At 38.5% G+C, this 20,111-nt stretch overlaps 2 protein-coding genes across 10 annotated transcripts in view; one reads left to right on the top strand and one right to left on the bottom strand.

The window, feature by feature from the left end:
* gphna (gephyrin a) overlaps positions 1 to 20,111 on the top strand; it is a 194,389-nt gene that overhangs the window by 86,134 nt on the left and 88,144 nt on the right. For all 7 annotated transcript variants that reach the window (XM_056477363.1, XM_056477359.1, XM_056477362.1 and 4 more), the window contains exons 5-7: positions 2,457 to 2,551; positions 2,673 to 2,739; positions 18,461 to 18,733. In XM_056477363.1, coding sequence (XP_056333338.1) covers positions 2,457 to 2,551; positions 2,673 to 2,739; positions 18,461 to 18,733 — 435 coding nt within the window. The remainder of the gene's footprint in view (positions 1 to 2,456; positions 2,552 to 2,672; positions 2,740 to 18,460; positions 18,734 to 20,111) is intronic.
* On the bottom strand, positions 6,058 to 10,995 carry LOC130244824 (uncharacterized). 3 transcript variants are annotated; one of them, XM_056477366.1, is made up of 2 exons: positions 9,788 to 10,995; positions 6,058 to 6,607 (listed from the first exon to the last, which is right to left on the bottom strand). In XM_056477366.1, exon 1 carries the CDS (start codon positions 10,685 to 10,687, stop codon positions 9,791 to 9,793), a length of 897 nt encoding a protein of 298 aa, XP_056333341.1. In that variant the 5' UTR covers positions 10,688 to 10,995; the 3' UTR covers positions 6,058 to 6,607; positions 9,788 to 9,790. The 3 variants fall into 3 exon arrangements, with proteins under 3 accessions (XP_056333341.1, XP_056333342.1, XP_056333343.1); XM_056477367.1 differs by having other exon boundaries at positions 6,058 to 6,599; XM_056477368.1 differs by lacking the exon at positions 6,058 to 6,607 and having other exon boundaries at positions 9,063 to 9,878; positions 9,981 to 10,995.

The raw sequence follows: 20,111 nt of genomic DNA, 5'->3' as shown, positions 1-20,111 counted from the left end.
TTGAAAGTCCTGTCTTGTAAAGGTTACCAGTGCCACCTGAAAAACCCAAAATATTTGATCAAATTGTCATTGTGTGAAAAAAAAGGTTTGTTTTGATAACTTCCTTGATAAGATTAACAGCTTTATTTATTAATTTATTTATTTATTCATTTATTCTAACAGTCAACATTTGAAGTTGAAAAGTGGATGAAAAATATTGTTCTTGTACAGTTCATATATTTATTCAGAAGTTTTTTAACATTTATTTATTTTCTTTTTGTTGTGTAGGTGGGATAAATGGTGTGCATCGTTTAGAGAGTTCTATTAAATGTTCATGTTATATTTTGGTTTGATTTGCGAGGTAATGAAAAAGTAACCAGTTAAGATTTAACAGTAAAATAAGATTCAAATTTTACCGGTCAGGATTATTTATTATTTATTGTCTGTTTTTCCTGTCATATACTTCTCAATTATCTGAGTTTTTATTACTCTGATGATGTAAATACATTCCATAATTATTACATAGTTAAAATGCATTGGCAGTATTGTTAAAAAGTCTCATGGCAATAAAGCACCCTGAACTTGTTCTTAAAACAGTCAATTAACCATTGAATTGAATCAAACCACACTCAAATTATGATTTTTGCTGCTTGTTCAAATAAGTTATTTAAAATAAGCTGAGTCAACACAATTCTTGAGGAGTATTTTGGGACAACTTAAAGGTGCTGTATGAAAGTTTTTGACTCTTCTAAAGTTTAAAAAGACCATAATATGTTTGCAGATATTTAAGAAACATGCCAAGTGAACATTCTTTTTATCTGAAAAACAATGCTGAAGTCAGATATTCTGCTTTGAAAATGTGAGTTACGTGCCTGAACATCTGTCTTTGTTTTGATCATTTAACCCACCCAATGCCAGTTTAGCCAATTATATTTCAGCACCCCAGATTGCCTTAATGGAAAACTGCATATTTCATTCATTCAGTCAGGAAGGTTCTCAAAGTATGAAATGAGATGCAGATTCAGACTTTCACATGAGGTTATTAATTAGCAAATAATAAAAATATTGCGAACGTAAACATTAGGTGAGCAGGTTACATTGTAACCGTGTGTCGTAACAACACGCTACCTGACTAGATTTGCAGTGATAAGCAATTTGTCTGTTTGCACCAGACGAAACATGACAGTAATTTAAATACAGACATTCAGAAGCACAGAATAGTGCACTTACTGCACTCCAACAAAATGATTAGATTTATGATCTAATTAATACTGTTCATATTAAACCTTTAACTTTATAAAATGTACATGCTGAATCACTGATGTTGGTCACAGTTCTAAAGTTCAATTTCAAATGGTTTATTTTATTCTCAAGGTCTGAGGTGAACTATCTGCTGATGCTGCTGCTTTCAGTAGTATGGCAAAAATGTCATGTAAAATGGCATTCAAACCAACATTATTAGCATTTAACACTGAATAAAGCACATGAGGTGTACCTGAGGTGATCATTGTCAGTTTTCTGTTGTTCAGCTGCAAGAAATAGAAGTTGTTTCTAAAATATAAATTTCAGGTGTTGGTTTGGACAAAATCTTATTAATATGGGAAATATGCCTTCTGTTGCATGCCATTGCTTTTATTTAAAACATGGTTTAAATCAGCCTTTAGGCTCATTAGTCAGGCACACTTTGGTGTCATCAATCTGGCAACCTGTGCTTGCGTTTGTTTTGAATTAAGTGTGCAATACCTATAACCACTGGGTATCTAACTTACATACTGCACCTTTAATTGTTTTATGTTTAATCCACTTAGATTTTTTTTTAAGATTTACTTTTTAAGGTTTTTTCTCCTTTATTATCATAGGACAGTAGAGATTTCAGACAGGAAAGCATTGGGAGCAGAGAGAGGGGAAGGATCGGCAAAGGACCTCGGGACTGGAATCGAACTCGGGTCGCCGTGAGCACGTCGGTGCTATATGTCAGTGCACAGTACCACTAGGCTATTGGCGCTGACATCCACTTAGGTTTTAAAAAAACAAAGTCAACTTAATCTATTTGTGTTGGGACAACATGAAGGAATTGTGTGGAACCCTGCATTTTTACAGTGCATAGTCTTATTACAGAATTGTTTAAAGTATCACCAAATCACAAATCACTGACTAAGAGAAATTGAAATCAGATCATATAACACTGTTAGTTAAGTAAACAAAAATGTCCTCATTAGTAATATAATAATAGTCCGTTTCCATTTCATTAACATTACTGACATAAAGACAGCAGGTTGTGAGACATGCATGTCAGTGTTAAAAACCATAAATGAATCAAGTCAAACTGCTCATGTACCAAACCGATGCGTTCAATAGATTGTTTTTTCCTTTAACATCAACTTAAAGTGCTGTTACATGTGACATCCCTAACAGATAAGATTGATGTTTTATGCACTTGATGTTGCTTAAATGTGTGTGTGTGTTGTTGTCTACAGGCCACCAGAGAGGTGATCGAGCGTGAAGCTCCAGGAATGGCTCTAGCAATGCTCATGGGCTCCCTAAATGTCACGCCACTCGGCATGCTGTCCAGGTGAATGCACACGTCCTCACATCTCACTGCGTCTCTCTGCCTTTCACTCTTAAATGCATGAGCGTAAACGCTGTGTTTTGAATACTGATTGGATTAAAAACTAATCATCTCCTTCCTATAGACCCGTATGTGGAATCAGAGGCAAGACGCTCATCATTAATTTACCTGGGAGCAAGAAGGGCTCACAGGTAATTTAATTTAATTCATTTATTTTCATTATTTAATTTATTTTTTATATAGGTGTGTGTCTATGTATTTTAATTAGCTTATTTTTAGTTATTCTAAACATGGCACCAGCGTAGTGTATTTCTCTTTTTTGCTTTTAAAAACATGAATAAATTTAATACACTTCAATAAATCAAGCATGCGGGCGGTGCAGTGGGTAGTGCTGTCGCCTCACAGCAAGAAGGTCGCTGATTTGAGCCTCGGCTGGCTCAGTTGGTGTTTTTATGTAGAGTTTGCATGTTCTCTCCGTGTTTGCGTGGGTTTCCTCCGGATGTTCCGGTTTCCCCCACAAGTCCAAAGACATGTGGTATAGGTGAGTTGGGTAAGCTAAATTGTCCATAGTGTATGTGTGTGAATGAGTGTGTATGGGTGTTTCACAGTGATGGGTTGCAGCTGGAAGGGCATCCGCTGCGTAAAAAATATGCTGGATAAGTTGGCGGTTCATTCCGTTGTGGCAACCCCTGATTAATAAAGGGACTGAGCTGAAACAAAAATTAATGAATGGACACTGGTAAGCATGGTGACAACTTGCGCTTGTAACACACCCTCATGCTTTTTTTGGGTTCATTTTATCTTAAGCTTTTCCACTTCTGTTTAACTTTCTCCACTACAGCAGACAAACACCTGCTCAGAAGTTTGCAGCAAAAGGTTTCAAGCCATGAAAGAAAATTAAGTTAAATGAAACTCTCCATCGAATCTTATTTGATCTGCAATAGCTGCATGTTCAGCTAGAACAAGTCAAGGCACATAAACAAAAGCCTCAATCTCATTGCTTGGACAGTTTTTTTTTTAAACCATTAAAACTATTCGCATCCTTTATGTTGTTTTATTTCTTAATTTGAGTTTACTCTATGTCATGGATTTTAAATTTATATAATTGCATTTGGAAATCTCCGAACTAAAGGATCATGTATGTATTTTAATGTGTGCAATTCATTCATTCATTTTTTTTTCGGCTTAGTCTCTTTATTAATCAGGGGTCGCCACAGCAGAATCACCGCCAACTTATCCAGCATGTGTTTTACACAGCGCATGCCCTTCCAGCTGCAACCCATCACTGGGAAACATCCATACATACTCATTCACACTCGTACACTACGGACAATTTAGCTTACCCAATGCAAATTCCACACAGAAATGCCAACTGACCCAGCCGAGGCTTGAACCAGTGACCTTGGGAGCACTACCCACTGCGCCACCACGCCACCGCTTGTGTGCAATTATAATAATAATAATTATTATTATTATTATTAATATTATTATTATTATTATGAATGATATTTACATTCAAATAAAATGAGAAACAAATGTATTTTTTGTCACAAAGGAAATCTGTTTGTTAATGAATAAATAATGACAAAAGCCTTCAAATCAGAATACACCCCCCCCCATCCCTTCACCTCTCACATTTGCGCTCACCCTCGCGTACTGTGTTAACATTGCGGCCAATCCTATTACAGCTCTTCCCGTGGAGCTGTGCTGATAGGGCCGCTGCTATTAATCTCCATTACCCATCAGCCCCAGTCACGCAGCACTCCGCTGTCACTGCTGCTTTGAAGTCCGCAAGCCGAGCCGATAAGGGGATTAAACTTTGAAGAACCCCTTTATGCTCGGTCCAGCTCAGCTACAGTGCTCCCCTTCTCCCTTCCTAAATAAAACCATCCCTCCGTCCCCGTCCACGACCCATAAAAGCAGCGGCTCTGTTTGCCCTTCTTGCTTTTAAAATGAAGAAAGACGCAGGTTTTTTGACAGATATAGAGAGGTGTCGTTTAACACTAGTGTGTTTTCGTTTTAATACATATAGGTTTTGTTATGGTTACCTCTTTACACCGGCTACTTTGACCTGCAAAAACAGCATTTTGCAAACTAAAGATACGTTTTAGTTTGGAAACGCTGATGTTCTGTTTCATTGTTCATTCATTAATTTTCTTTTCAGCTTTGTCCCTTTATTAATCAGGGGTCACCTCAGCGGAATGAACCGCCAACTTATCTAGCATAGTTTTACGCAGCGGATGCCCTTCCAGCTGCAACCCAACACTTAGAAATACCCACACACTCTTGCATTCACACTCATACACTAAGGCCACGGGGAGAACATGCAAACTCCACACAGAAATGCCAACTGACCCAGCCGGAGCTGGAACCAGTGACCTTCTTGCTGTGAGGTGATCGTGCTACCCACTGTGCCACCGTGCTGCCCCTGTTTCATTATACACTCAAAAAAAAAAAAAAAAACATTTTTGAGCTGAACAACACCATTCTTGAGGTTGTTTTGTGGACAAATTAATCGTTTTTTGTTCAATCGACTTAAATTTGCAAAAACGAATACGTTAACTTAATTCCTTTATGTTGCTCCAACACAAATTGGTTGTGTGGTGCCCAGCGTTTTTTATAGTGTAGTGATATTGACAAAAGCTCTGACTGGTCTTTTGGACTATAGCGTAAAGTTCCCTGATTCGTCAAAACCCCTCTCATATGACTATTAGACAACCAGTAGCCAACAAGTATATATGTCGTCAAAATATGCGCATGTCCAGTGAGGATGAATGGTCATGCGTTTTAGGCTGTATAGTGTGTTACGTGCAGTCTGTATGAAGACTATTTTCATTCTAAAACACTGCAGTAAATATACCATTACTTTTATCCCTAGAGATTCTTAGGAACATTTATGTCAATATTTTTTTAATATTTATATAATTGTGCACTTCCTGAAAAGTGAAGCCAAAACAAATCAGTCACCCCCTGGTGCCTGGCTGCAGCATAGGTTATAAACTGCACCCTCTTTATATAAATGAATGGGATTTAATCCAAACAAAACTATGATTAGATTAAAATAAAAAATGTTTCAAAAATTGTGGCTTAATTTTTCAACTAAATCATCATTTTAAATGTATCTAGATTAATGAAGACAGCCCTGACTACTGATAAGTGAGCGACTTATGCCACGACTAGGTTTGGTTATTACGAGAAAGGTTATACCTGTGCGAATTAAGAATATACACATAAATGTAGTGTCATTTTTGTGACTCTGTAAAACAGTAATTACAGTTTTTTCAGTACTGTAACATGTCAAACTCCGGCCAAATCTGGCCAAACCTCACGAAAGCATATGATTCACATCAAAAATGCGAATAAGTATGTACAGTAAGATTACAATCTCAATACAAACTGTTACTCATTAGCAGCAAAATGAGTTGTTCCAAACTTGTGCTTCTCTCAAATGTGACACGTTTTGGAGAAACGTAAAGACTTAAGTTCAATTCAATTCAATTCACCTTTATTTGTATAGCGCTTATACAATGTAGATTGTGTCAAAGCAGCTTCACATAAAAGGTCACAGTAAATAGGAACAGTGTAGTTCAGTTTGTAGTGTTTAAGTTCAGTTCAGTTTAGCTCAGTTCAGTGTGGTTTAATAATCACTACTGAGAGTCCAAATACTGAAGAGCAAATCCAACGATGCGCGGCTCTACAGATCCTGAACCATGCAAGCCAGTGGCGACAGCGGAGAGGGAAAAAAAACTTCACTAAAGGCGGAAGTGAAGAAAAAAAACCTTGAGAGAAACCAGGCTCAGTTGGGCACGACCATTTTAATTTCTCCGCTGGCCAAACGTCTTGTGCAGAGCTGCAGTCTCAGTGGCGGAGGCTGGAAGCTGGCCTCAGCGAAGACTCGTCTGTCTCTGGAGCGTCATAGGAAACAGTCTCATGTTCTCCACTCTTCCATGACCATCGCAGTAGTTGTTCAGGATTCGGCCAGGTCCAGGATATGGAAACCTTGGGATCATCTCGTCGTTGGTCTTGGATCGAATCAGTGACTCTGCATAGTCTGAGGGCCTCGGGAAGAGTATCCCCAGGTGGAAATGGAGAATAAAGAAAATAATTAGCGTAGCTGATGTTCACAGTGTATATCAGCAAGATGCATAACCTGTGTGGAAGCCCCCTAAGTGGTGCACTAAGTGTATGCTTTACTGAACAGATAGGTCTTTAATCTAGTTTTGAATTGGGAGAGTGTGTCTGAGCCTCGGACGTTATCAGGAAGGCTATTCCAGAGTTTAGGAGCTATAAATGAGAAGGCTCGACCTCCTTTACTCGACTTTGCTATTCGAGGTACTACCAGAAGTCCTGAGTTTTGAGATCTTAAAGAGCGAGTTGGATTGTAGCGAGACAGAAGATTGGTTAGATAAGCAGGAGCTAGATTATTTAGAGCTTTATATGTAAGAAGCAATATTTTAAATTCAATACGAAACTTAACAGGCAGCCAGTGTAAGGAGGATAAAATTGGGGTGATGTGATCAAATTTTCTAGACCTGGTTAGAACTCTGGCAGCTGCATTTTGTACTATTGAAGTTTGTTAATAGAGGATGCTGGGCAGCCAGCAAACAGAGCATTACAGTAGTCCAGCCTAGAAGTCATAAAAGCATGGACTAGCTTTTCTGCATCTGAGATGGATAGCATACTTCGTAACTTAGCTATATTTCTCAGATGAAAGAAAGCAGTTTTTGTGACATGGGAAATATGATTTTTAAAAGTTAAATTGCTGTCTAATATGACACCCAGATCTTTTATAGTAGAACTAACGCTAACTTTGTATCCCTCTAATTGTAGATCGAGTTGTGAGATCTGCTGTGTACAGGATTTAGGCCCAATAAGTAATAATTCTGTTTTGTCTGAGTTTAAGAGAAGATAATTGTTGGTCATCCAGTCTTTAACATCTTTAATACACTCAGTTAGCTTGGACAGATTAGACGTCTCGTCAGGTTTAGTTGAAATATATAATTGAGTATCATCTGCATAGCAGTGAAAGCTGATCCCATGTCTTCTAATAATGTCTCCCAGGGGTAGCATGTATATTGTAAACAGTAAAGGGCCTAAAACTGATCCTTGAGGCACCCCGTATTTTACTGGGCTGATTTGTGAAGGCTGTCCATTTATATTTACAAACTGGTAACGGTCAGATAAGTATGACTTAAACCATTGTAGGGCATGTCCCTGGACACCTGTAGACTTTAAGCGATTAATAAGGATACCATGGTCAATGGTGTCAAATGCCGCACTAAGATCGAGTAGAACTAATAGCGAGATGCACCCTTGGTCAGCAGCTAAGAGTAAATCGTTGGTTATTTCACTAATGCAGTTTCTGTACTGTGATGAGCTCTGAAACCTGACTGAAACACTTCAAAAACATTGTTGGTCTGCAGAAAGGAGCATAATTGAGCAGAAACAACTTTTTCTAGTATTTTAGATATAAATGGAAGGTTTGAAATAGGCCTATAATTAGCTAAGTTGCTGGGTTCCAGTTGTGGTTTCTTAATAATAGGTTTAATAACAGCTAACTTGTAGGGATTTGGAACATGGCCTAAAGATAAAGAAGAGTTGATAATGTTAAGAAGAGGTTCTCCTATAACAGGTAGCAATTCTTTCAGTAACTTTGTTGGAATTGGGTCCAATATACACGTAGCTGATTTAGAGCTATTTATAATTTTGTCTAGCTCTTCCTGTTCTATGATTTTAAAGCACTGTAGGTTATTTAGATTCAGTGGCGTGTTTACTGGATCTGAAGTATAAGGCGGTGCAGAAAGTTTAATATCTCCTATTTTCTGTCTAAAGCCTTCTATTTTATCACTGAAAAAATTCATGAAGTCATCACTACTAATTTGCGGTGGAACGTTTTGTTCCAAAGATGACCGATTATTTGTTAATTTAGCGATGGTGTTAAATAAGAATCTAGGATTGTTTTGATTATTTTCTATCAGTTTGCGGAGGTGCTCAGCCCTGGCAGATTTTAAAGCCCTCCTATAGCTGGACATACTGTCTTTGTATGCAATTCTAAAGACTTCTAAATTAGTTTTTTTCCATTTACGTTCCAGGGCACGGGTTGCTGTTTGAGAGCGCGGGTATGACTATTATACCACGGTGTAGTTTTATTCTCTCTAGTCTTTTTTAGTTTGATGGGTGCCACAGTATTTAAAGTGCTAGTAAAGATGGCATCCATACTGCTGGTTACTACATCAAGGTCATTTGCGTTTGCGGGTGCATTTCGAAGTAGAGAAAGATCAGGTAAGTTATTATAAATTCATCTTTAGTGGATGGAACAATAGTTCTACTAGGACGATATATCGGAGCGGATCTGCTAATTTCAGGTAAACACAGCTTATATAGTAAGAGGTAGTGGTCTGTAATATCATCACTTTGTGGTATAATGTCTACATCAGTGACCTCAATTCCATAAGACAGAATTAGATCTAGTGTATGCTTTAGGCGATGAGTTGGACCAATAACATTTTGCTTTATTCCTAGTGAGACCAGCAAGTCCGTAAACGCGAGCCCTAACGTGTCGTTAGCGTCATCTATGTGGATGTTAAAGTCTCCTACAATTAGTATTTTATCAGTTTTAACTAGTAAGTCAGAGATAAAATCAGAAAACTCTTTTAGAAAATTGACATAGGGTCCTGGAGGTCTATATATGGTGATTAGAGCGAGAGATAACATAGGTTTTTGCATAGTGTTTGGAAGGACAACATTAAGCGCTAGTACTTCAAAGGAGCTAAACATAAGTCCGTTTCTCTGATTAACATTAAGAATATCACTAAAGATTGACGCAACTCCACCACCACGACCAGTTTGACGAGCCTCATGTTTATATAAGAATCCTGGAGGAGTTGCCTCATTTAAACTAATATAGTCATTTTGTTTCAGCCAGGTTTCAGTGAGACAGAGTGCATTAAGATTGTTATCTGTTATTATTTCATTTATGATAAGTGCTTTAGGTGCTAGTGACCTGATGTTTAGGAGACCAAGCTTCATGAAATTTGTATTTTCACTTTTTCGTGTTTTTTCTGGTTTAATTCTTAATAGATTATTTTTGGAGCACACAGTACGTTTGTTTCTTGATCTAATAATACGAGGAACAGACACAGTCTCTATGTGGTTAGTTAGGTATGCATTACTGTTATTTTTGTGGGACGAATAGGAGTCTGTGTGGCTAATTTGTGAGTTTTGTGAATTTTTACTTACTAGTCAGATAGAGCGAAGTATTCTGGTGATGTTGTCCGACAGGAGTTCAGCTCCAGCTCGACTGGGGTGCAGCCCGTCAGCGCGGAAAAGCCTAGGACGCTCCCAGAAAAGATTCCAGTTATTGGCAAAGAGCAATTTCTGTTCTTCACACCATGTTAATAGCCATTCATTCAGAGCAAAAAGTCTACTGAACCTTTCATTTCCTCGGCGGTAGGTAGGAAGCGGTCCAGAAACGATGATCTGCGTGGCGGGCGAAGTGCGTCGAACCGTCTCGATCAGGCTCCTGAAGTCCTTCTTCAGGATCTCCGTCTGCCGGAGCCCGGTGTCGTTCGTCCCCACGTGGAGGACGGCGGCACCGAGGCTCTCGGCAGCGCTCAGGATAGTAGGTATCTGTGCAGAAATATTCTTAACTCGGGCACCAGGGAAGCAGAAAGTGCGTACTTTGTTACCTTTGGAGGAAGTGGAGCGGACGTGGCGGACGATTGAGTCGCCAATGATGGCAACATCGCGACCCGTCTCGCGGAGAGGGGCGAAGCGGTTCTCCGTGGGGATCTCGAACACCGGAGGAGGAGACGTTCTGCCCCGGGACCTGGCAAGCACCTTACGCGGTTGCACCCAGGGGCCGTGGTAGCCGGGAGTCGGCGTGAACGACGCCTGGGTGCACCGCGTCCTCGGTGCGCTGGGCCTGGACAGAGAAACACGCGGGGTTGAAGAAACTGGGAGATTGTCGTTGTATCGGACACTTACCTCAGACGAGCGAGTACGGGTTAAGAGCAGAGCCCTGATGCCCTCTCGCTTCGTCTCCAGCGAGCGAATCTGGGACTCCACCGCTTCCAGCTCCAGCTCCAGCGCCTCCATCGATGCCTCTCCTGCACTCAAGGACAGACACGCAAGCGACATTGTACAAGGTGAAGAGCAAAGCCAGAAAGTGAGAAAATAAATGTGTGAAAGGGGTTGGTAGCTTTAGCTGACCAGCGGTGCTAGCAGGCTAAAGCTACAAACACCAAGCGGATGCTCGAGAAACAGAACGTTTAAAAGTAGATTTGTTTGTATGAGTGTGTTAGGGGGGTTGTTCACCCCAAGTAGGAGAGATAAATATTTAGTGAATGAGGAAGTATTTTAAGATAAAAATGTAAATTGCGAATCTAAACTCCAAACAAACGCAGCGAACTCCAAACAAACGCAGCGAAGCAGTGACGTCACTCGAGCATGCGCACGAAACTTAAGTCTGATGATGTTCTTTATTTACTTTGAAGTAATGTGAGTAAACCTGATAAAATAACCCAGAGGAACATCTACTGTAGTTTAGATTTATGCAGATAGGCTACATGTGCTTATTTGTTACTTAAATATGTTATAATGAAATAAAAAAATAATTATTTAACACTGTTAAGGAGTGCTAACATTTATTCACATTCACACTTATATCTGGCAGTTTAAGGGCAGTCATAATGCTGAAGTTTGACACTCCTGCTATAAGGGGTACGTTTAGGGTTTGTGTAGACAATTAATAAAACACAATAGGTTGCTGTAAGCTGAAGGTTAGTGTTGGGGTAGGTGTAGATATTAATAAACAAAATAGGTTGATCAAACGTAACCTAAATGTGAACAGTCAAAAATGTTATGGCTTATTAAATTGAGCAAAATGAATATCAATTAAAAAAAATCTAATTATGTGTTTGTAGTATTTTGTGTATTGTTAATAAATGGCATACATATACAGTTGAAGTCCGAATTATTAGCCCCCCTTTGATTAATTTATTTATTTTTTCTTTTGAAATATTTCCCAAATGATGTTTAACAGAGCAAGGAAATTTTCACAGTATGTCTGATAATATTTTTTCTTCTAAAGAAAGTCTTATTTGCTTTATTTCGGCAAGAACAAAAGCAGTTTTACATTTTTTTAACAACCATTTTAAGGTCAAAATTATTAGCCCCTTTAAGATATATATTTTTTTGATTGTCTACAAAACAAACCATCGTTATACAATAACTTGCTAATTACCCTAACCTGCCTAGTTAACCTAATTAACGTATTTAAGCCTTAAAATGTCACTTTAAGCTGTATAGTAGTGTCTGATATTATTTACTGTCATCATGGCAAAGATAAAATAAATCAATTATTAGAAATGAGTTATTATGTTTAGAAATGTGTCGAAAAAATCTCTCTGTTAAATAAAAATTGGGGAAAAAATAAACAGGGGGGGATAATAATTCAAGGGGGCTAATAATTCTGACTTCAACTGTATATCAAGTTGATATTTTTGGGATATAGCTCATTTAACAATAATAAAAGTGACGAAAGCGTCATTAACTGTATATGGCTTTGCTTGGCCAGGATTGTCGATTTTGTCCTGAAACTTGTGTGGGTCTGCAGTTGGAGATATCATTTGTATGTGTCCACCATTAGTTCTAGTTTCGCTCTGTGGAATGACAATACAGATACTACCACCCTTGAGAATGAAAAGATACATTTTCTCATGCAGGGACTGAATGTACATTCTCATTTGGGACTTGTAGAGCTACGCATTGATGGATTTGCTGCTCAGTGTTTGGACTTTCAGCAGTGAAAATTAAATCACACTGAACTGAACTAAATTGAACTCTGAAAACTGGACTGACATAGTTTCAGTTTAATGTACTAGATGTTAAGCTGCTTTGACACCATCTACATTGTAAAAGCACTATAGAAATAAAGATGAACTGATATTAATCGTTTCCCAGAGGGGACCAGACGCAGCCGAAGTGAGCTGACAACTCAAGGATTTTTAAAACTACTATATATTTTTTTTGACATCTACTCTGTGTGTCCTGAGTTTTACGTGTTACTTTGATCATATCAATTGCAGTTTGGACACAGTGTTGGTGTTCAGAGGATTTGTGTTTCTTCAGCTCTGTTTTAAGGGCTGTACCATTGGAACTTCTACTGTTGTCTTAAGGAAACTGGACATGAAATGTGTCCATCTGTTGTTTTCACAATAATATGGCTTCACATCACACACTTCATATTGGCATGTTCCCTCCTGGTCAGCGTGTCCGAGTTGCCCATAACTCTTTTCTTTGAGCTCAGGTGCCTTTATTCCTACCACACACACACACACACACACACACACACACACACACACACACACACACGCACACACGCACACACACACACACACACACACACACTTGTATATTATGGTTTACTCCATCTGCATAATGTATTTATACTGTAAAAAATGCTTATTATTTGGCCCTATCCCTAAATCCTGTGGCAAAATTTGAATTAAAAAGTAGGATTTTTAAGCATTTTGATTTACAAGGACACAAAAGTTGTGACCTTGTATACCACATTTAAGTCAGCACGAACCAGAAGCTGCGACTTTTTTTTTTTATTGTGATGCAGATCCTAGAAAAAATTGAATATTTAATAAAAAAAAACAGTGGGCGTGGCTTGTTTTTTATTGCGAGCTGATTGGATGTTGTAAAGTAGGCATTTTATTCAGAAAGATCAGGAGAAGGGTTTTAGATGAGTTATTAAAACCCTACAGACACCTCCTCCTAGGGCTATAATTGGGCCATGAAAGTTAGACCTGATAGGGCCCTAGCCTAAAAGAATTCAGCCTGAGCCCGACAAGTACATTTTCATTGAAAGCTTTTTCAAAGTCCGAACCCGTTTACAGCCAGACAATATTCAAATGTGCACATGCACACAGTTCTTTTGCCTTTTTTCAATAATGAGTCATTTATACCTGTTTTAACATAATTTATTCATGACAAACGTTGGCTAAAGGCCACTTAGAAGTTGGAACAAAGAAATAAAAGAAGTCCTCTGTAACATCGTAACATCTCAGCACTGTAAATAGGCCTAGCTATACACTTAGCCTTTAAATTGGCTAACACACCAATAAAAATAAGTCTTTCTTAACAAATTAAATTAAAATAAATTCTAAATTATGACTGGTATTTGGCAATAACGAAATTAAGATAAAGGCTGTGCGTAATTTGTTTCGCCACTTCTGTTCACAATCCGACCTTAAGGCGACAGCCTCTAGGATTTTTTCCAGCTGTGGCGGCAGGCCTTTTTTACACATATCTACTAACTACCTGTGGCGTTATTTCAATGACAAATGTCGTGAGCGCAGTATTACGAGTCGAGATCGCATTTATGTAATAGCCTACGAGCATGCGGATCTCTTTGCTTGCACGCCGATTTCCTCTGCTCGTGCACAAAACTTCTTGCATGCCCCCTCAAATATAAGCCGCTTCAAGAGCGCACAGATCTTCTTGTGCGCTCTCAGATACCGTTGTTGATGTGCGATTTAGTTCGTTTATGTAACGAGAATGTCTCCAGCATTTATTAGATTTGCTAGGAATATTTATGAATGTCTCCAATAGACCTACAGAGTGGTATTAATGCGTCCTGAAGTAAAGTGAAACGGCTATACGTCGTGTTTGCTGGCCTCACACATCACGCACCAGTCAGTCAGTCAGCACGTCACTTAAAGGGTTAAACAAATGACGCACAGCACTACTACGGTTACAGAAAAGTTTGCGCTGTTATAATTCACTTACCTTTTAATACGTTTTGGTGCGATTATCACCCGCTATTAAAAAAAATAAAATGTTTTGAATGAGAAGCTGTAATGTAGCCATGGCGGGATGAATTTTGACGTGGCGTCCCGCCATGGAAGAATGAATGTAGCGGAAACCATGGGCGACAGTGAAGCTGTGTAATAAAAGAATAATGCCAACTTTAGCCTATATACTCTGTCTACATTATGCATTAATTAATATTTCGTTATAACTTGAAAATCCTTTACTCACCAAGATTAGGCTTCGTGTTTTTTCAGAGGAAAATTATTGAATCCACTGTAGATGGCTATACCACAGTCCTGCACTCACTGATGGTGCGTCCCTTCGGGTTCCCCCGGGTTCCCTCGGGTTCGGGCAAAGATCTTTAGCTCTACCTCCTCCACCTCAAAATTATTGTTTGGTGTCAAAACTGACAGTTGGAGGGGCATGGTTAAGTATGTTAGACATGCCCACTACCTCCAAATCATATAATCTGAAATAAAAAAAAGTGCATTTTCAGACTTCAATAGAGATTACAAGGGCAAACTTTTTTTTGTTAATAACACGTGCAGATGAATTGTTCACCACAAAACTAGCAATGTGACCTAACAAAATCTTATAGTTAGTTTTGATTCATTTGTACTTTAATACAACACAACCAAGCCATCATACCCATGTCATTATACAACTTTATGTCCCTTTAAACCACATATACCTGTACACATTTACACACACACGTGGCTCACCTTGCACCAGGAAGACAAAAATAGACCATGCCTACATGCGCCAAGAGGACATGAAGTAGCCTATGGACTTCTGATGTCTCCACACATTAATCTTCGTTTTAACTCTGAGTCACCAAAACGGAGAGATGCAACCACATCAGACCTGCGGGGAGGGGGTGAAACTCTCCAGCACATCAACCCTCCTCGGACCAGCCTCCATCCTTCCCTTCATTATTATTAATGTCTCTTGTCAGAAGTACTTAACCAATGCGCTTTAAGAGCAATTGAGTTTGGTCACCTGTGTTCAGTTCACACACAGTGTCCTTATCGGACTTGAGCCCCTCAAAATGGAGGATGTCCAACTGTATTAGAAATTCCATTAAGTTGATGTCAATAGGTTGGCCTGTATGTCATCCTATTAGGAGATTCGGATAGATAGTGGCCTGTTACGTTGGAGGAGAACAAGAGGGATTTACTCCGTAAAGACCTCACATTACTGCTAAATGCTATACTTGAAGCTCGGGAGCCAGAGAAAGTGGAACTCTGAGGAGATACTGTACAACAGATTAATTAGTTTTCTTATATACACAGTTCTACTGTGCAAATCTTAAAGGAATAGCTCAGGTGAAATATTATTCAAGCTCTAAAAATGTGTCCGTTGTGGAAAATGGATGTGGAAAAAAATGTACTGATGGTCAGTGGTTGATTTACCGCAGTCAGGCTTTCATGCTGGCTTCTTTAATGAATAATGCTGATGAACCATAGATTGATCTCTTAATAATATTTAAAAACTACCGCAGCTTAAGTTTCAGCAGACCATACTTTAACATTTAGATCATTTAATGTTGTATACTTTAATTGCCCAGTAAAATTTCTTCATTAAAATCACATTTCTTAGTTTTTTTTATGTTTTTTGCATAATCTTGTAACAAATGGGAGAATTTTAATCTCTTATATATTATGTTTTGTGCTGTTTATACTGTAGATACATGTTTTTCCATACATTGAAATGTGTCCTGTTTAACTTTTATTTAAAAAAGTAATATATAATTATTTTTATTGATATTTTTACCATGATTTACAGAAGAGACCCCCAGTAAAATGCCATTTAGTGTTTATAGTCATTGTTTATTAAACCAACAACAAAAAAAAAAAGAATAACCAAAAATGTTTTATTATTTTATACATTTATACTTCTTTTTTTTTTTTACATGTTGTTGAGTTTTTATTAGTGGTGGGCCGTTATCGACATTAATGTGTTGCGTTAACGCGAGAGTCCTGTCGTGCTATTAAAAGAAAATGTCGTCGTTAATCTAATCTCAAAGTTGAGTTGGGTGCTGGGACTATTCTACGCAAGCTATGATGACTTTCACCTTGATATTTTAGCACGGATGTATACCTGGCCAAATTGCACTGTAGGTGGCGAGAACGAGTCTTCTAACCTGTGCGTATTCCTACTGTGAAATTACCACATCTAACGTGACATGCTAACATGGATGCAGTTCACCAGAGTGAATCTGATTAATGTTAGCTCCACATCTAACTATCAGACACCTGTAGAGTTTATGCGTTCCAGTAAAACATACAAATAAAATGGACCGGGTGCTTTTTAAAATGAATGACGGTGAATAAAGTCAAACCGGTGAGCCGTCTGACAAAAAAAGTGCCCTGCTGAATCAAATCAGCAGGATGCTCTTCTGGATCTTTCACTTACTTCGAAGATACTACTGACTACGTTTACATGGACATCTGTAATCTAGTTATTTGCCTTAACAGACAATAATATAATTAAGGTTTTTACGTGAAGTGCTTTCATGTAAGAGTTTCCTGTAATTTTGGGTGACTTTAACTGCAGTTCGGCAGTTTCACATTCACTCATGAACATTTCATTCATGCCCCCGTGACAAACTGGGCTATTAGACACAAAAAAGGAGTAAGGACTGGTGGAAGAGTGTTATGGAATTTAATAATGCACGGCAAATGGAAAGAAAAAACATCCGCATTTCGCGATGTGTGTTTGTGTGTGTCTGTGTGTGCGTGTGCGGTCCTTTACTGACAGCCGCGTGTGTGGATCATGTCGGAAAATGTGGCAAAGTCCTACATGACGGTAATAGTTTGATTGAGGCGTTTACTTCAATAATGCCACTAATATATGCATACTACACGTCTTAATTCCATTTCGGTTTAGTTCAATTATGCCTTTAGTGGGATTAAGGTAATCAAAAATCTGTTTGGAGCTTATGTAGGCAAACAGTTCAAAATTTATGTTTAACTGGATAAATAGTTAGTAAACACAAGTACATCTTATTGAACATCATTTATTTTCATCACCAATTATCATAGTAGAACAGTTTCTTAAGCAGTTTGTGATTCATTTTAGAAACAGGAGATGAGCCCCTGGTCTAATGCGCCACCTGGCTTGAGAAACCTGTTCTCAAAGACTTGCTTTTAGTCATTATTCGGGTAGCACACATATTCTGAATGCTTTCGGCAGAATTCAAATGAGCCATTTTAATCTAGATTAATCTAGATTAATTCCAAGCCTTTCATCTCGTTGTACGCTTGAACAACTAGTGCTGAAGTCTATATAACTGAATGTATTGTAATTACATTACAGAATCGATGCTGTAAAAACAACCTTGTGAAATTGAAAACAGTCACATTAAGCTTTCACCGGAAGTTTATCATTGACTTTTAAAACTCTAGCTGTGCATAGAACACATTACTTTTATTTCACATGACTTCAAGAATTTACCAAAGTTTTCTCTGGCCACACCAAACTAATTGTTTCCTTGCCACAAATTTTAAATAATGTGTCAAAACAAGCAAAATATAGCTGTATACATACACTTTATTCAACAAAACATGTTCTTAAACAATTGACATTTAAAAAAAATGATTGTCATGTATCTAAAACCAGTTAACTATATGTAAATGGAGAGTTAATCACCATTCAGAGGCGTACTGGCCAAAGGGAGCACGGGTGGCCTGATGGCCTATCTGGCCTGCCACCGTGATTCTAGCCTGCCGTGTTTATCTAGTCAAATATTATGTACTGTCATCATGGCAAAGATAAAATAAATCAGTTATTAGAAATGAGTAATTAAAATGATTATGTTTAGAAATGTGTTGAAAAAAGAAATCTTCTCTCCATTAAACAGAAATTGGGGGAAAAAAATAAACAGGGGGGCTAATAATTCTGACTTCAACTGTGTATCTAAACTCACTTTTGCTGGTTTAATTGGATGCAGACACCAAAATGAATTTGATAAATTTGCATTCTAGTCTGATCAAGACTTTACTTGTCTTTCCCATGGCATCTCTTGAATAAATGAATATGAATGACCAGGATTTAGGTCTAAAACATCTCTCTTTTTCTCTGCTTTCTTAGGAGTGCTTCCAGTTCATCCTGCCTGCTCTGCCACACGCCATAGACTTGTTGCGGGACGCCATCGTGAAGGTGAAGGAGGTGCACGACGCTCTAGAGGACTTGCCGTCTCCTCCACCACCCCTCTCTCCTCCACCCACCACCAGCCCACACAAGCAGACCGAAGACAAGGGTGTGCAGTGTGAGGAAGAGGACGAGGAGAAGAAGGACAGTGGTGTGGCATCCACCGAGGACAGCGGGTCCTCTCACATCACGGCAGCTGCTATTGCTGCAAAGGTGAGGGTTATGTACAGATCTCATTTGTAAGCATATGCTATTTTTAATCATTTTATTTTTGTTCCATCTGTTTACATTACCTTAAGACAAGAATTCTGTCTCATATATTTACATTGATGCATTCAAAAATTGCTCTTATTATTTATTCTGTTGGTGGCTGCTTTAGGAGATGTGGTGCATATAAACAGTGGTGTGAAAAAGTGTTTGCCCCCTTACTGATTTCATATATTTTGTATGTTTGTCACACGTTAATGTTTCAGATCTTCAAACAAATTGAAATGTTAGTCAAAGATAACACAAGTAAACACATCATGATGTTTTTAAATAAAGGTTTTTATTATTAAGGGAAAACAAAATCTAAAACTACATAGCTCTGTAGGGTTGGCTACCAAAACCCAGTGCAATTATGGCACCGGTACCTATGTAACCAGTATGGACTGGACCGGATCAGCATATAAATTTCAGTGCCTAATTTAGGTGCGACTGGTGCTGCGGCAAAGACGTAAGGAGCATCAAGGGGTACATCACAGGCACACATAGGTATGCGTTGTGTCACACCATCTCTAAACATTTAATTCTAAACAACTTTGAGGGATACGGACACCATCGGCAATGTCAGGCGTTAGTTCTTGTTGCTTAGCGAAAGCACGCACATAGGCAACGCGCGCAGTACAGCGCATCCGGTGAGCGACTCCCTTCAGATTCATCAACACATGATTGCGTTCATCAAATTTGCTTAAACTAAGCATTCTAAAGTATGTCATGCAAGGATTCTCACACAGCAGCGTGAGGCAGATGCTTTACAATGTTGTTAATAAGGGGAACATATCAAATTTGAAGAAACATTTGAGGGCTTAGGGAATCAACGTAATGGTAGAGCACTGTCTTTGACAGCTTACCACATCATCTGGAGCTTTCACTGAGTACTGAGTACTTTACATGGACACCAATACTCCGAACTTAATATGATTAAGACAATACTCTGATTAAGAGTCTACCATGTAAACTGCAATTTTTGATTATCTTAAAGGACCACAGACAACTGCATCACAAAATATGGAGGTTTTTTCTTTTCATTTGGCGTGCGGTATCAAATTCCATTAAAACAACACTCTCCTACCAGTCTTTACTTAATACTCGCATCAACTCATACCAAACTTTTGCATTTACACCTCTGCATGTGGATTTTTGAAGGTTTTGAAATTGGGTAGGCAAAATCCTGATGGAAACCCCAAATTAGCACTTGATTTTAGGAGGTTAGCCCCCCTGAATTATTACCCCCACCTGTTTTTTTTTTTTTTTCCCAATTTCTGTTTAACGGAGAGAAGATTATTTCAACACATTTCTAAACATAATAGCTTTAATAACTCATGTCTAA

The sequence above is a fragment of the Danio aesculapii genome, chromosome 17 (assembly GCF_903798145.1).
Source record: "Danio aesculapii chromosome 17, fDanAes4.1, whole genome shotgun sequence".
NCBI classification, from domain to species: domain Eukaryota; kingdom Metazoa; phylum Chordata; class Actinopteri; order Cypriniformes; family Danionidae; genus Danio; species Danio aesculapii.
The sequence above is the reverse complement of the archived record's forward strand: the minus strand, read 5'-3'. Positions and strand labels throughout refer to the sequence as shown.

Excerpts from the sequence above, each read along its gene's own strand:
- LOC130244824 (XM_056477366.1), bottom strand. The coding sequence starts at position 10,687 with ATGTCGCTTGCGTGTCTGTCCTTGAGTGCAGGAGAGGCATCGATGGAG.